This window comes from Schistocerca serialis, chromosome 4 (assembly GCF_023864345.2).
Source record: "Schistocerca serialis cubense isolate TAMUIC-IGC-003099 chromosome 4, iqSchSeri2.2, whole genome shotgun sequence".
NCBI lineage: Eukaryota > Metazoa > Arthropoda > Insecta > Orthoptera > Acrididae > Schistocerca > Schistocerca serialis.
The window spans coordinates 59,524,106-59,538,989 of NC_064641.1; the positions used below are offsets into that span (position 1 = coordinate 59,524,106).

General features: G+C 38.2%; 1 protein-coding gene across 1 annotated transcript in view; it reads right to left on the reverse strand.

Moving 5' to 3' along the window:
* LOC126473745 (RNA-binding protein with serine-rich domain 1-A-like) overlaps nt 1-14,884 on the reverse strand; it is a 57,210-nt gene that overhangs the window by 24,328 nt on the left and 17,998 nt on the right. Inside the window, exons 3-4 of the mRNA XM_050100995.1 lie at nt 8,988-9,134; nt 8,421-8,555 (exon numbers count right to left, since the gene is read on the reverse strand). Of these exons, the coding sequence (XP_049956952.1) occupies nt 8,421-8,555; nt 8,988-9,134 (282 nt within the window). The remainder of the gene's footprint in view (nt 1-8,420; nt 8,556-8,987; nt 9,135-14,884) is intronic.

The window sequence follows — 14,884 nt, forward strand, 5'->3', positions numbered from 1 at the left end:
CAGTTTGGATTCCGTAGAAATGTTGGAACACGTGAGGCAATACTGACCCTACAACTTATCTTAGAAGAAAGATTAAGGAAAGGCAAACCTACGTTTCTAGCATTTGTAGACTTAGAGAAATCTTTTTACAATGTTGACTGGAATACTCTCTTTCAAATTCTGAAGGTGGCAAGGGTAAAATACAGGGAGCAAAAGGCTATTTAAAATTTGTACAGAAACCAGATGACAGTTATAAGAGTTGAGGGTCATGAAAGGGAAGCAGTGGTTGGGAAGGGAGTGAGACAGGGTTGTAGCCTGTCCCCGATGTTATTCGATCTGTATATTGAGCAAGCAGTGAGGGAAACAAAAGAAAGATTGGGAGTAGGTATTAAAATCCATGGAGAAGAAATAAAAACTTTGAGGTTCGCCGATGACATCGTAATTCTGTCAGAGACAGCAAAAGACTTGGAAGAGCAGTTCAACAGAATGGACAGTGCCTTGAAAGGAGGATATAAGATGAACATCAACAACAGCAAAATGAGGATAATGGAATGTAGTTGAATTAAGTCGGGTGATACTGAGGGAATGAGATTAGGAAATGAGACACTTAAAGTAGTAAAGGAGTTTTGCTATTTGGAGAGCAAAATAACTGTTGATGGTCGAAGTAGAGAGGATATAAAATGTAGACTGGTAATGGCAAGGAAAGCATTTCTGAAGAAGAGAAATTTGTTAACATTGAGTATAGTTTTAAGTGTCAGGAAGTCATTTCTGAAAGTATTTGTATGGAGTGTAGCCATGTATGGAAGTGAAACATGGACGATAACTAGTTTGGACAAGAAGAGAATAGAAGCTTTCGAAATGTGGTGCTACAGAAGAATGCTGAAGATTAGATGGGTAGATCACATAACTAATGAGGAGGTATTCAATAGAATTGGGGAGAAGAGGAGTTTGTGGCACTACTTGACTAGAAGAAGGGATCGGTTGGTAGGTCATGTTCTGAGGCATCAAGGGATCACCAATTTAGTATTGGAGGACAGCGTGGAGGGTAAAAATCGTAGAGGGAGACCAAGAGATGAATACACTATAAAGATACAGAATGATGTATGTTGCAGTAAGTACTGGGAGATGAAGAAGCTTGCACAAGATAGGGTAGCATGGAGAGCTGCATCAAACCAGCCTCAGGACTGAAGACCACAACAACAACAAGAACAACAACAACCTTGTGTTTACAATATTGACACTTTTTCACCAAATCAATCAATTAAAATAAACATGAAATGGGCTTCCTAGATAACAGGAATTGTGTTATAATGTTTTCATGATAACAAGGACGTCTATTATGTAAAATAAGCAAATGTTTTCCACCCTTTTTAGGAAAATATCTCCTGAATGTAAGAGGCAAAGAAAGGTGCTTAACACAGAGTGAAGATGGTCTTCTTTTTTATTATGTTTCTAACAAAAAAGTTTAATGAAACATGTCTGAATTTATTATTGACACAGACACTAATAAACACAAAGTGACTTATTACAGCCAAACACTGCTGAGTCAAATATTATAAAACTTCCAAATGCAATGGGTCGCGTAAAAAGTATGCTTTCAACATATTGCAAAGACAAGGCCAGAAGTTTTACATTTTTCATCAGTGTGTTTCTTTAAATTACTTTTACAGTAGACTTGTTATAGTTGGGTCATTTGGGTAGCAAGTGTTTCCTTTTCTCTAAATTAGGCTCACAAAAATCGAACAACTGCATGACCGCCTCAGCCATGAAATTTATTTCTCATAAATGAGAAAGACCCGGCAAGCTGTGGGTGACATAATAAGAAACCTGTAAACTATCTCTTCCCTGATTACTTACTCTTTTCTGAAAACTCTTGGTCCAACTTGTTTACCAACTATTAGTTCATTATTTCTCAAAAATATTGTTTTTCCACCAAAAGGAAATAGCCACAAGATCTCTCTAAGCACCAAGAAAGAAATAACTTTTTACCTAAGTGTCTTGCAACTTCACTCATATTATAACCTTTTATTTTTAACAGCTAAATTCAGTGGCTTGGATGCTACTTTCCTTCCAATTATCTGAAATATAACTCAAAGCATAATCACATCCAACACCAATATCATGATCATAATTTTCTAGTGATAATCATTCAAGCTTAATACTCAGCTTTGATCAATAAGATTTTGGTAATATTCTTTGGTTTATGTAACTGGCAGTGACTGCCAAGACATAAATGAATAAGGAGAGCATGACAGTGTACCAATCACTCCGGATATTTATGATGCATGAAAGTAGACTATACAGTATGTGACATGAGATGTAACTTCTCCAAAAAAGAGGCAATGTCAAGATCTGGCTGAAAGTAATTATTGTTTTTGGTTTGAAACTCAACAAATACAATAGCACTGACTTGTGTAAAACTTAATACTCCTATTCTGGTGCTGGTTTTTGGGTTTCTCTGTAATACATAGACAGGGTCTTTCATCTTCTTCTCCTGCGGTGACATGCTTGGGATTGTTCTTAGCTGCCAGTATTCTGTAATTATTATTGTGTTCTGCTGAGTCGTCCTCACATCAGACCCAGCAGACTTTCAATGTAAATAACTACTTTGTGAATCAGTGGAAACTTATAATCACAAATTTACTAGGGATATCTAGAGGTGCTAGTGATAGCATCAAACAGAGGCCATAAATCATTATCCCAGAGAACAACTAAACATTTAGACGCAAGCTGGTAATAAAGCAGACTGTTATTCCTGACAAGGGAAGTACCCCTATCCTATCAATGAAAACAGGAAAGAAAAAAATGATTTAAAATATGGAGATGAACACATTTAGCTTTGGCCAAAAGCTTTTTGTGTCTGTATGCAACTCAACATGTCGACTTTAAGCTGAGTAGCAATCTATCCTTTTCCTAGTATTGTTCCAACCTGGAGTTTCCATTGTTTGATCCATCAAGGTCATTTACCTGTAAAATTCAGCATCTGTGTACAGCTGGTGTTTGCACGTTAATGAAGCTATAAAGCCACAGAAGTGCCAGTCACTGGAGAAACAATACTGTGTAACAGACAGTTATGATCAGCAGATTCACAAGATTTCTAAATGAAGTTTTTTTAGGCAACAGGCTTAACGCTTGCTTGAAACAACACACATGTACGCCTGCAGTACTTACAGAAGCATATTTCCCAAAGTAGTAGTTGCTATGTGTTACCGGTTCTTCCCTTACCTGCCATCAAAGCGCAAATGTGACGTATCAATTACGTGATAAAACACAAAAGAACGGTGCAGCCTATGGCAATGGCATGAAATAATATGATCACTGCAGTCGGGACACACCAAAAATGATGTAGCACGTCCTTATGTTGCCCTTGTCAAGTGTGCACACTTCCATTCCAGTGTGTTCACATTTGCACTTCAATGATGAATAAGGGAAGAACATATTGCAACACAGGAATTCCTAATTTGGTAAATCTCACTCTGTAAGTAGCGCATGTGTTAGCATATATGGTTTCAACCATATGTTTAGCTTTTTGGCAAATAATGTCTCATTTTTAACTCTTGTGGATCTGCTGGTCATAGCCATATGTTACACAGTTATTGTTTCTAAAGAAACTTTTCCTTCTGGACTGTAGATTCATTAGCCTCAAAAACAGACTGCATGAAAGTGCAGATTTTTACACATACATTGCCCTGATGGGTGGAAACAAACACATTAACATATTTTAAAATTACTGCTATCTGGGTTTTACCCTTTCAGCTGGTGTACTTTCCTTGTGAATAGAAGCCTGCTGGGATGAAAGTGATGAGTGATGCTGATCTAAACAGACATCTGGGGGACACAATGCCTATGGAACATCTGAGCTGTATAAATACAAAATTAATGTTAGTACTGCTAGCGCCAGTGCAAATGGAAACAAAAGACTTCAGATGTGCAGATAGCACATACGAAGAACACTTTGGGAAGTATGAAATCCAGACGGCATTGTTCCGAGAGTGAAGAATAGTAATGGCCCCTGTAATGATACTAACAGGATGGGCAATTGGTATAGACAATGAAACCATTTAAGGATACTACATTCATTACATGGCACATGTATTTCACTATATGATAGTTCCCTAATTCACATCACTGAAATTACCCAAAATCAGTTTGTTGGTCATCAGAATAAAATACAACAATTTTTCTGACTTGCACAGTCACCAGATTTGAAGATTACTGACAATTAGGTTGCAGTCATAATGGCTCCAGTAATGGTCGCCAGACACTCAATAACATTGGCTGACAGCTTACTCACAGAGCCACTGATCTCCTTGGTCAATTTTCGGCATGATCAAGGAGATTAGAATCTATTCTAACAAATAGATTAGAATGTTTCCATTCTGGAAACACCTCCCAGGCTGTGGCTAAGCCATTCTCTGCAATATCCTTTCTTTCAGGAGTGCTAGTTCTGCAAGGTTCACAGGAAAGCTTCTGCAAAGTTTGGAAAGTAGGAGACGAGGTACTGGCAGAAGTAAAGCTGTGAGGACGGGACGTGAGTCGTGCTTGGGTAGTTCAGATGGTAAAGCACTTGCCTGGGAAAGGCAAAGGTCCAGAGTTCGAGTCTCGGTCCAGCACACAGTTTTAATCTGCCAGGAAGTTTCAGATTAGAATGTGTTCTGAAATGGCAAGTACTGTTCACTCTTTCCTCAGTTATGGGGATAACCAGATGAGCTTTATGAATACATGAGATGAAGAGAGAAACATTCCATCACTTGAGATGATTCATGGTCACAATGGAAATATTACAAACACTCTGAACAATTTTGAATAAATTCAGCAAAACAGAAATATCTCAATTAACCTTCTATGACTGCCATCAAGCATGTAAGTGAAAGATAAATATAAATTTTAGAATTATATTCTCCAAACACCTAAAGCAGTGAAAAGTAGAAGCAAATACAGCATATTTGCATACCACCTCATAAAGCAGAATCACCACCCTACTGGCATAAAAATGCCAGTAAGCAATAATAATGATTTGCAGAAAGCTAACGCCTACCTACCACAACTCAAAAAACATTCACTACAGTAACTTTAAGCAGAAAAATTAACATGAACAACTTTTTTCACTTTTGAGATTATAATCTAGATCCAAAATTACAGATACAGATTTTGCCTATGTTGCAGATTGTGAGATAACAGGCGAGTTGTGGCACCCTGGAAATATTCTAAGTTTGGAATTGGTGTGGCCACACGGGCTGCTCGGCAAGCCGGGGCATGTCAGCAACTGCATAGTGCCGAGCATTAGCCAGAGCAAGATGGGTAGCCCCAGTACATGGTCCAGGCAGACCGTGTTGCTGGGAATTCCATGTTGACACTGTGTCGAGGACTGTGCTTTGTGTCAATGAAGGAGATTTGTATGCCGGGAGTGCCAAAGATGGCAAACTCTGTGAAACCATAATGGCAGACATTTCGCAGTTTACGTAGAAATTAATAATAGTCAGAGGAATCATGATACCTTAAAAATAAACATGTACATTACATTTATTTGCACATTGATTCTGATGGTGTAATCAGATTTTCAATATTTTTGTATGTGTTTCAATATGTTTGTGAGTGTGCGTTGGCTTGGAGACATGGTGGGAGCACTCTAGTCAATCACAGCACTCATTACTACAGTAGGCGACTACCGAAGTCAATGGAGAGACTGTGCTGGACGGGAAGGCACGACATACGGTCACGGGAAATACCTGGAGAGTGTTGAGCAGTTTGCATGTGGTAACGGGAGATAGAATTATTTCAGTGCTGACTTGTGAGAAGTTTAGTATCTGACTGTAAATTATACAAGTAACACCCAGCAATGAATTTCCAAAATCTAAACGGTTCATCTGATTTTGTCGATCGATGTGTCTTTAGAAAGCTATTAGTGTAAACTAAAATGGTACGAATTACAGGCATGTGACTTGAATAGTACATGAGTTATTGGAGGTCAAAGTGACCGATTACTATTGATCAAGTCAAGCCATAAGTACTCCACAGCTACACGAAAAAACGGTAGCACCACGCTTATAAATATTCATGAAGAAATTGGTCAAATATTTACTGTGTTTTAGAAAGCACAGGGGCATTACGCTACTGGCCTACTTTTGCTTCTATTCCTTTGATATATGTTTATTTAATCTGTTTATGTATTCAATAATGTGTGTTAAGAGTGTGTTTATGGCCCAGCCGTTAGTTAAATGTAAATCCAGTATTTTGTATGTGTTTCAATATGTTTGTGAGTGTGCGTTGGCTTGGAGACATGGTGGGAGCACTCTAGTCAATCACAGCACTCATTACTACAGTAGGCGACTACCGAAGTCAATGGAGAGACTGTGCTGGACGGGAAGGCACGACATACGGTCACGGGAAATACCTGGAGAGTGTTGAGCAGTTTGCATGTGGTAACGGGAGATAGAATTATTTCAGTGCTGACTTGTGAGATTTCTATGGCTTCTGCAGTGAAGACATAGTATGCGTTTAGAAGTGAATATCTCATGGGCTATGTTGTTGCTCATAACTAATTACGTGAAGTAGGAATCTATTGTCTCCCTGTTATTAAACTTATATTTTATCTAATTGCTGGACCAGCGACACCAATAAGTGTTTTGCAGTAATAAATGGCATTCTTAAAGGTATTTCTGCTATCATACTCATCATTTAAAGTCGTTAAAATAGTACCTGCAGATTTTATTTAATTCCAATCTTTCATTTATAAATTTCTATGTTACATTCAAAATGACGAGTGATAGGAACCTTCAACCATTCGATTCATGTGTGTATTCATACTGTGTACTGAAGACTCAGCAGTATTTGGCATGTAATGCGGCAACTAAGTATCCCAGCACCTAGAAAATGAAACCAGCCATTAATATTTCAACTCTGAGTCTGAGGGTACGTAGTTGAGGGCCATATTTTTTTATTTGAAACCCCACAAGATGATATGCCGCAACTGAAACATATACAGGAGGCTGAAACAGCTAGACAGCAACAGTACATACATAATGTAATTTAAAGAGCCATAATGTTCAATTAATTGTTATTAAATTTGTAGGTTGTTGCATTAAAATAGTAATTTTGGACCAGAGATTCTGAGACATATCCATGCTGTTATCTCTCTCATCCTCAAGGTGCCACTTACTTTTCCTTTCTACTGAACTTAAAAACTTTTCACAATATATGTTTTGCGTGTGGGAATGTCAGCCACTTTAACCAAAGAAAGTAAACTGATTTGAATTTCAGTGACTGTCATTCAAAGTCTGTACTTTTGAATTATGAGAGCAGCTGCACTGAGTCTGCACTGGACTGGCCTACTGATATATCCGATGTTAGTAGTCTGTGGAATTCCTCGATGTCAGTGGCACTATGACTGAAGCCCAAGGGGCTTGTATTGAAGGGAGGGGGCGAGAAAAACCATTAGTCTTCTCCAGTACTTCCCACTGAATTAGACGAGTTTATTTGTAAGGAATGATGTTAGACATCACTGACCACCATTCATAATCCAGATGCATCAATCAGGTTGTTCTGGATATCAAAAGTAAAGCTCCCAATATCAGGATGATGTTCATATTCTGTCCAGTGAATGTAAAATTACATTAACAAGGAAATGCAACATGGAATTATGACTACTTTTCTAAGTAATGAAAACACAAGTAGTTCCGGTTATGATTTCCATTTCCTCATGTTTGCAAAGCTTAGATGTAATGGAAATTAATCCCAGTTTTATGGCAGCAATATTAATGTCTGAAATGCTTTTACATTAAATACAGCTTTGAGATAAATAGTATATATATATATTCTGGCTGACAAAAAGTTGTTAAGCATGTAAAAGAATACTTCTTGATACACGTAACACAAAGCAAATTTCTTTTCTCATAATTATGTTAGTACAATCGACAGAAAAGTGATAGGTACAAAAGAGACATCTAAGATATAGGTACATGGAAAAGTAAAGGTATTTGTGTCTGGATTCACTTTATGTGAGCAAGTAATGGTGTAAAATTAGGTCCAGTGTTAACATGTGGCTAGGAGGTTATTAAAAAGTGTCTAAAAATACGATGTTCTCTTACTATATGATGCTACTGTCTTCCTGAAAGATTTCTGTTCCAAGTTTTATGGCCAGATTCTAGAAATGAGTTAGAACTAAAGCACAGAAAGAAAGAAGGAAGGATATTTAAGGATATCTAGAGTTTAATATATGATCACTGATTTGGTCAACAGACAAGGTATACACCTGAACTGGAAGTGGATGGATTAGGAAACTGAATGTGGCACCCTCTCAGCATTCACATTTAAGGAAAGCACAGTGCAGCTAAATATAGAAGGCAAATCGGGGTATGAACCCAAAGAGGGACAAGAGCTTACAGAATGGCCCCTACTGGACATACCTTGAACAACTTCGCAAGTAACAATTCATCAATTACCTTGATCGAGCTTTGGGTCGAGGTTTCTCTGGCTTCTTTTTCCTTTCTTCTTCTTTTTTCTCTTTCTCTTTTTCTTTCTCTTTCACTTTCTTTTGTTCTGCACTATGGCTGCGAGTGCGTCTCTCTGGCTGTGGCCTGAAAGTAGATTCCCTTCCTCAAGCATCAAATAACTTAAAACTACCTACCTAATGTTTTAATGAAAGTAATCAATTTTTGAAAATATAATGTAATTTGACGGATAAAAAAAATCTTCTGACCAAGTGGCAGCAAGAGACCACACGTATATAAAAGGTATTACAATTTGCTAACTTATAGAGCCAGTGGCTCCTTCTGGCAGAAGGGCTGAAGGGGAAGGAAGAGGGGTGAAGGGAAAGGACTGGTGAGGTTTAGGAAAAGGGGTAGAGTTAAGAAAAAGCGCACATAACCCCACGCCATGGGAGGCTTACTGGATGGTAAGTCCCCAGGTCGGGGAAGACTTACCGAAGTCTAACTCTTTGCCTAAACCTGAACAGGCACTCTGGATGCCATACCTCCAAACTCTATGTGATAAATTGCATCATCACAAACCTGGCTTTCACTTTAGGACGAGCTTCTGAGCTTGAGCTGGAACTTCCACTGCTGCTGGAAGATGTACTAGAACGTGAGCTGGATGCTGAGCTAGAACTGCGAGATGAACTTGATGCGCTTGATGATCTTGAACTGCTTTCTGAGGAACTGGGGAAAAACGAACACATTTTAGTACTGTGTTGATAATGGACGCTAAGCCATCATACACTTCTTAATTTTAAATGTAAGCTGACTCATAATCCCAACTAATTTCCTGCACAAATTTATGGACACGAGTACAAAAAATTAGAACAACTCACTCTCAAAGACAGGTGAGCCACTTTGGTTCATTCTTTATAATGCAATGCCAACTAACATACAAAAAAGCTGGAGAAGTAAGTGTTTTTAGAGCAGACCTACAACCATTTCTTGTAGAGAAGTGTTTCTACAATGTGAGTGAAAAGTTAGCTTTGTTGTTCAGTTCTTTTGATTCTATTACCTGAAATACTGTGCTGTGTTTTTGTTTGCAAAATAATGTTTCTGCTGTTGGTTTTCTGTTTCCTTGCTTCAGATGCTGTGCAACACACTGCCTCTGAGAAAAGATCTGATGCTAGTTTAGTTGTGATGGCTATAGTGTCAGCTGGTTTCCAGGTGTTTGTGTGTTATATTTTTCAGAAGAGTTGTAGAATGTGTTTTTAATTTTTCAAAGGTATTTCGCATCAAAGTTTCATGTTTTAGTGCTTTTCTTCTTGTGTACAATGTGCTCTTCAGCAGTGTTATGTAATCTGTCATGTATTTTCATTTTTTCCGTAGTGTTTTTACGATCAAAATTTCTTGTTCTTGTTATATTATCAATTTACTTTTTCAGGGTGGCTATTCAGGGAAAAAGAGGGGGGGGGGGGGTAGCAAGGTGGTGTCATAAGAAGTCCCTGATAAATTAATATTGAGTGGATGGGGGGGGGGGGAGGGGGGGGGGAGCTGTTGTGAACATCTCATAATAATGGGTTGGGTTGTTTGGGGGAAGAGAGGTCATCGGTCTCATCGGATTAGGGATGGATGGGGAAGGAAGTCGGCCGTGCCCTTTCGAAGGAACCATACCGGCATTTGCCTGGAGCGATTTAGGGAAATCACGGAAAACCTAAATCAGGATGGCCGGACGCAGGATTGAACCGTCGTCCTTCCGAATGTGAGTCCAGTGTGCTAACCACTGCGCCACCTCGCTCGGTTCTCATAATAATGACTTTTGTTTCCTCTCGGCTGAGATATACTGGCCATATGAGAAGTTTGACCACTGTTTCTAAACACCAATAATTTATACGGAATAATATTTAGATAATAAGTATTTTAAAATTTATGATTTATATAACTCAATAAAATTAAATTCCAATGTTATGCTGACAGTTCCTTATTTTTCCAGGTAAAATGTAGTTCCCTGAGAATTCCAAGTATTCCAAAAGAATCGCCACCCTGTTCTTGTGCATGTTGTAATCGCAATGTAGACTATATATTTGTGATTTGCTCAATGGCTAGGCCAGTCTTATTGCACTGGACTCACATTCTAGAGGAAAGGAGTTTATTTCCTGTCCAGCCACCCTGACCTGGGTTTTCCATGGTTTCCCCAAGTTGCTAACGAGAATGCTGGGTTTGTTCCTTTGATTAGGCCAAGGCTGACTTCCTGACCTATCGTTGCCCAATCGCCTCCTACTTTGTTAATGTTTTATAAATGTATATATTTTTCTATAATGTATCTCACTAGTCCGATACTTTTGTACTGAATGGTCCAAGGACAAATGAATAAACAAATAAAATGAATAAATAGATTTATTGATGTTGAAACACATAGCCATCAGTCCTTTTATTTACAATGAGGTACTACAATAATTAAAGTTGTGTATTGTTGTGGTCTTCAGTTCTGAGACTGGTTTGATGCAGCTCTCCATTCTACTCTATCCTGTGCAAGCTTCTTCATCTCCCAGTACCTACTGCAACCTACATCCTTCTGAATCTGCTTAGTGTATTCATTTCTTTGTCTCCATCTACGATTTTTACTCTCTACGCTGTCCTCCAATACTAAATTTGTGATTCGTTGATGCCTCAGAATATGCCCTACCAACCGATCCCTTCTTCTAGTCAAGTTGTGCCACAAATTTCTCTTCTCTCCAATTCTATTCAATACCTCCTTATTAGTTATGTAATCTACCCATCTAATCTTCAGCATTCTTCTGTAGCACCACATTTCAACAGCTCCTATTCTTTTCTTGTCTAAACTATTTATCGTCCACGTTTCACTTCCATACATGGCTACACTCCATACAAATACTTTCAGAAACGACTTTCTGACAATTAAATCTATACTTGATGTTAACAAATTTCTCTTCTTCAGAAACGCGTTTCTTGCCATTGCTAGTCTACATTTTTATCCTCTCTACCTCGATCATCATCAGTTATTTTGCTCCCCAATTAGCAAAACTCCTTTACTACTTTAAGTGTCTCATTTTCTAATCTAATTCCCGCAGCAGCACCCGACTTAATTCGACTACATTCCATTATCCTCATTTTGCTTTTGTTGATGTTCATCTTATTCCCTCCTTTCAAGACACTGTCCATTCCGTCCAGCTGCTCTTCTAGGTCCTTTGCTGTCTCTGACAGAATTACAATGTCATCGGCGAACCTCAAAGTTTTTATTTCTTCTCCATGTATTTTAATGCCTACTCCGAATTTTTCTTTTGTGTCCTTTACTGCTTGCTCAATATACAGATTGAATAACATCGGGGATAGGCTACAACCCTGTCTCACTCCCTTCCCAACCGCTGCTTCCCTTTCATGACCCTCGACTTTTACAACTGCCATCTGATTTCTGTACAAATTTTAAATAGCCTTTTGCTCCCTGTATTTTACCCCTGCCACCTTCATAATTTGAAAGAGAGTATTCCAGTCAACATTGTCAAAAGCTTTCTCTACGTCTACAAATGCTAGAAACTTAGGTTTGCCTTTCCTTTATCTATTTTCTAAGATAAGTCGTAGGGTCAGTATTGCCTCACGTATTCCAACATTTCTACGGAATCCAAACCGATCTTCCCAAGGTCGGTTTCTACCAGTTTTTCCATTTGTCTGTAAAGAATTCGTGTTAGTATTTTGCAGCTGTGGATTATTAAATTGATAGTTTGGTAATTTTCACATCTGTCAACACCTACTTTCTTTGGGATTGGAATTATTATATTCTTCTTGAAGTCTGAGGGTATTTCACCTGTCTCATACATCTTGCTCACTAGATGGTAGAGTTTTGTTAGGTCTGGCTCTCCCAATGCTGCCAGTAGTTCTAATGGAACGTTATTTACTTCCGGGGCCTTGTTTCGAATTAGGCCTTTCAGTTCTCTGTCAAATTACTGTGTCATGTGTAAATAATGCCATAAATCCCATAAAAGCAATGGAAGCTAACTCTGAATTATGTCAATAGCTGTCCTGTTTATAGATGATGTAACCTAGCTGAAAATATCCTCTCTCCCAGTTGATTAATGGGTGGGGCCAGGTGCCAGATAATATGGAAGAACTTCTCCAACAAAACAGACATATACATCGAAAATCAACAGTTAAGGACACAAAAAAGTTCAAGGCAGGAAAAAGGAAGACTAAACTTAACGTCCCGTTGACATCGAAGTCATTAGACATGAAGTACAAGCTAAGAATCATTCAAGCAGAAGGTAATCAGCTGTGCATTTTTAAAGGAAGTGGATTTGAACCATTGTCCTCTCGAATGCAAGTCCAGTGTAATAACCACTGCGCCACCTCACTTGGTAAAAATATTCGGCACAGCAATCATCAGCAGCCCATATAGACTGACCAAAATTATTACTGCCATACTTGCAAGGAATATTTCAAGTCCCTGGCACTCTCAGGCAGAGATTATCTTTAACTGGTCACAATATTTCCTTAATTTTCCTGTGTGGGTGAAACAATACTCTGATATTTTCTCTGTTTAGGATCCTACCTATCTTACTAGTTGTGCCACAGAATGTAAGCTTCACTATGACTTGGTCTTCCCAACTTTGGTACATGGAACTGCACCTTGGTTTTCATGACAACCTTGACCTAATATCACAAACTGAATGTCCTTTACATCTGAACACCATCATCAGACGATTCATCTCACAGAAGAGGCACTCCTTGTCCAAAACAGTTTTGGCTCTGTGAAGTAGGGTGCTCTACATAGCTCTCTTCTGAGCTGAATGGTGAATGTTGCATCAGTTGAGATACAAGTCTGTATGTATTCATTATTTATACACAGAATGGTAGAGTTGTCCCTATGTTTTCAGTTTCACCAACATATCTACGAAAGGCAACTTTTTGTTCTCTTCCATATCTGTGATAAATTTTATGTTAAAGTGCATACTGTTCACACAGTCAATGAACTGCTGCAGCACCTGACTGCTATACAGCCTTCCACTGATACTTTCGTAAACAGGGAGACCATGATTTCATCTGGGTCTATCCTCATCTGCTTGATGACATCCACAATCACTTGAGAATTTTTAGTACGAAGTCTTCAGTGGCTGATCATAGGTGCCAATAACATAAGTAAATACTCTGCCACACTGCATTAGGAGAGCCAACTGCACTCACAATCACTCTAAATGGAACACAATCTTTCGGTATCTTGGGCAAACCATACAACCTGAGTGACCTAGGGGGTCTTGGCCTCAAGTTCTTCACAAGTTCGTCACAGAGGCCAGAGTACTTTAGTTTTTCCTCCGTCTTCCAGATCAGTGTTGATGTGAGACATTTAAGTTTTAGCACTTTTGGATCCATAGTTTCTTTACATTAACAGGGGCAAATTTGTCCGAAAATAAATTTGCTACCAAAGTAAGTGATTTTTGAACCCTTGTATCTCATTAGGGACATCTGATACATACCAGCTTCAACAGCTATCTGAAAGAGCATCTTTTTCTCTAAAAATTTCAAATTTTCAAGAATACTTTTTTCTTTTGTGGTCTACAATTATCCAGTAAACTTTCTCATGCTAATAACTATTGGCTCAGTCCAGAGAAATATTGACATAAGATGAAAAATTAACTTTTGCCAAACTTGTCGCCTCCCCTATCTGAGACTGAAAATACAAATTTTATTGTTTTGCTATCAATTTGTCCATAAATAAGAAGTTTTGTAAATTTAGATTGGTGAACATGAAATGCAGAGTTCACCAAAGAAAGTAACAGAAATGTTTGTATTTCTGTAGCTGCATTTTCTGGCTTCCTTTGTTTTTGAGGAGGAAGGTTTTGCAACAATCACACACTACAAGCTAGTGCAATAATATATGAAGCACTCATTTTTTCCTCAGGTGCATAATTACATTTATTTTTGGTTAGTGTGTGATGCCCCACACATAAATATTAACCGAATATGTAACATTAGGCTTATTCTGTAAGTTCTGAACTTTTTTAGAAAGATATTACACACTTTTTTAGAAAGATATTACACACATGAGAAATAATTAACTTTAAAAATCTAATCAACTTCAAGTTCACATCTACTGCTGTGTAATTCCAGAATATGCTGCCAGTGCTGGGAGATTTTTCTCTTGAACAAAAGGAACTGTTATTGAGAAGTTCTGACTGGAGGCTCAGAGATGAATGTACAATTTGTCTTCATGGTAAAGCCATCTGGCTGACAACATCTGAATCTCTGTAACTATCATGTTGCAATTCTTTTCCAGGGAAAAATATATGTAATGGGTTAATGAAACCGTCAAATCAGCTGAAAAAATTAAGCGAGAATGATTCAATTGACAAAAAGCTGTGTCTAAACTGTCACATGGAACTCCTTAACAATTTGGCTGCTGTTATAGCTTAGGCTTCAACTGATTTCCAGATGGTGGCATGAGATAAGTTTAATAGCAATTTGAGTTCTCCTTGTGGTTCCTC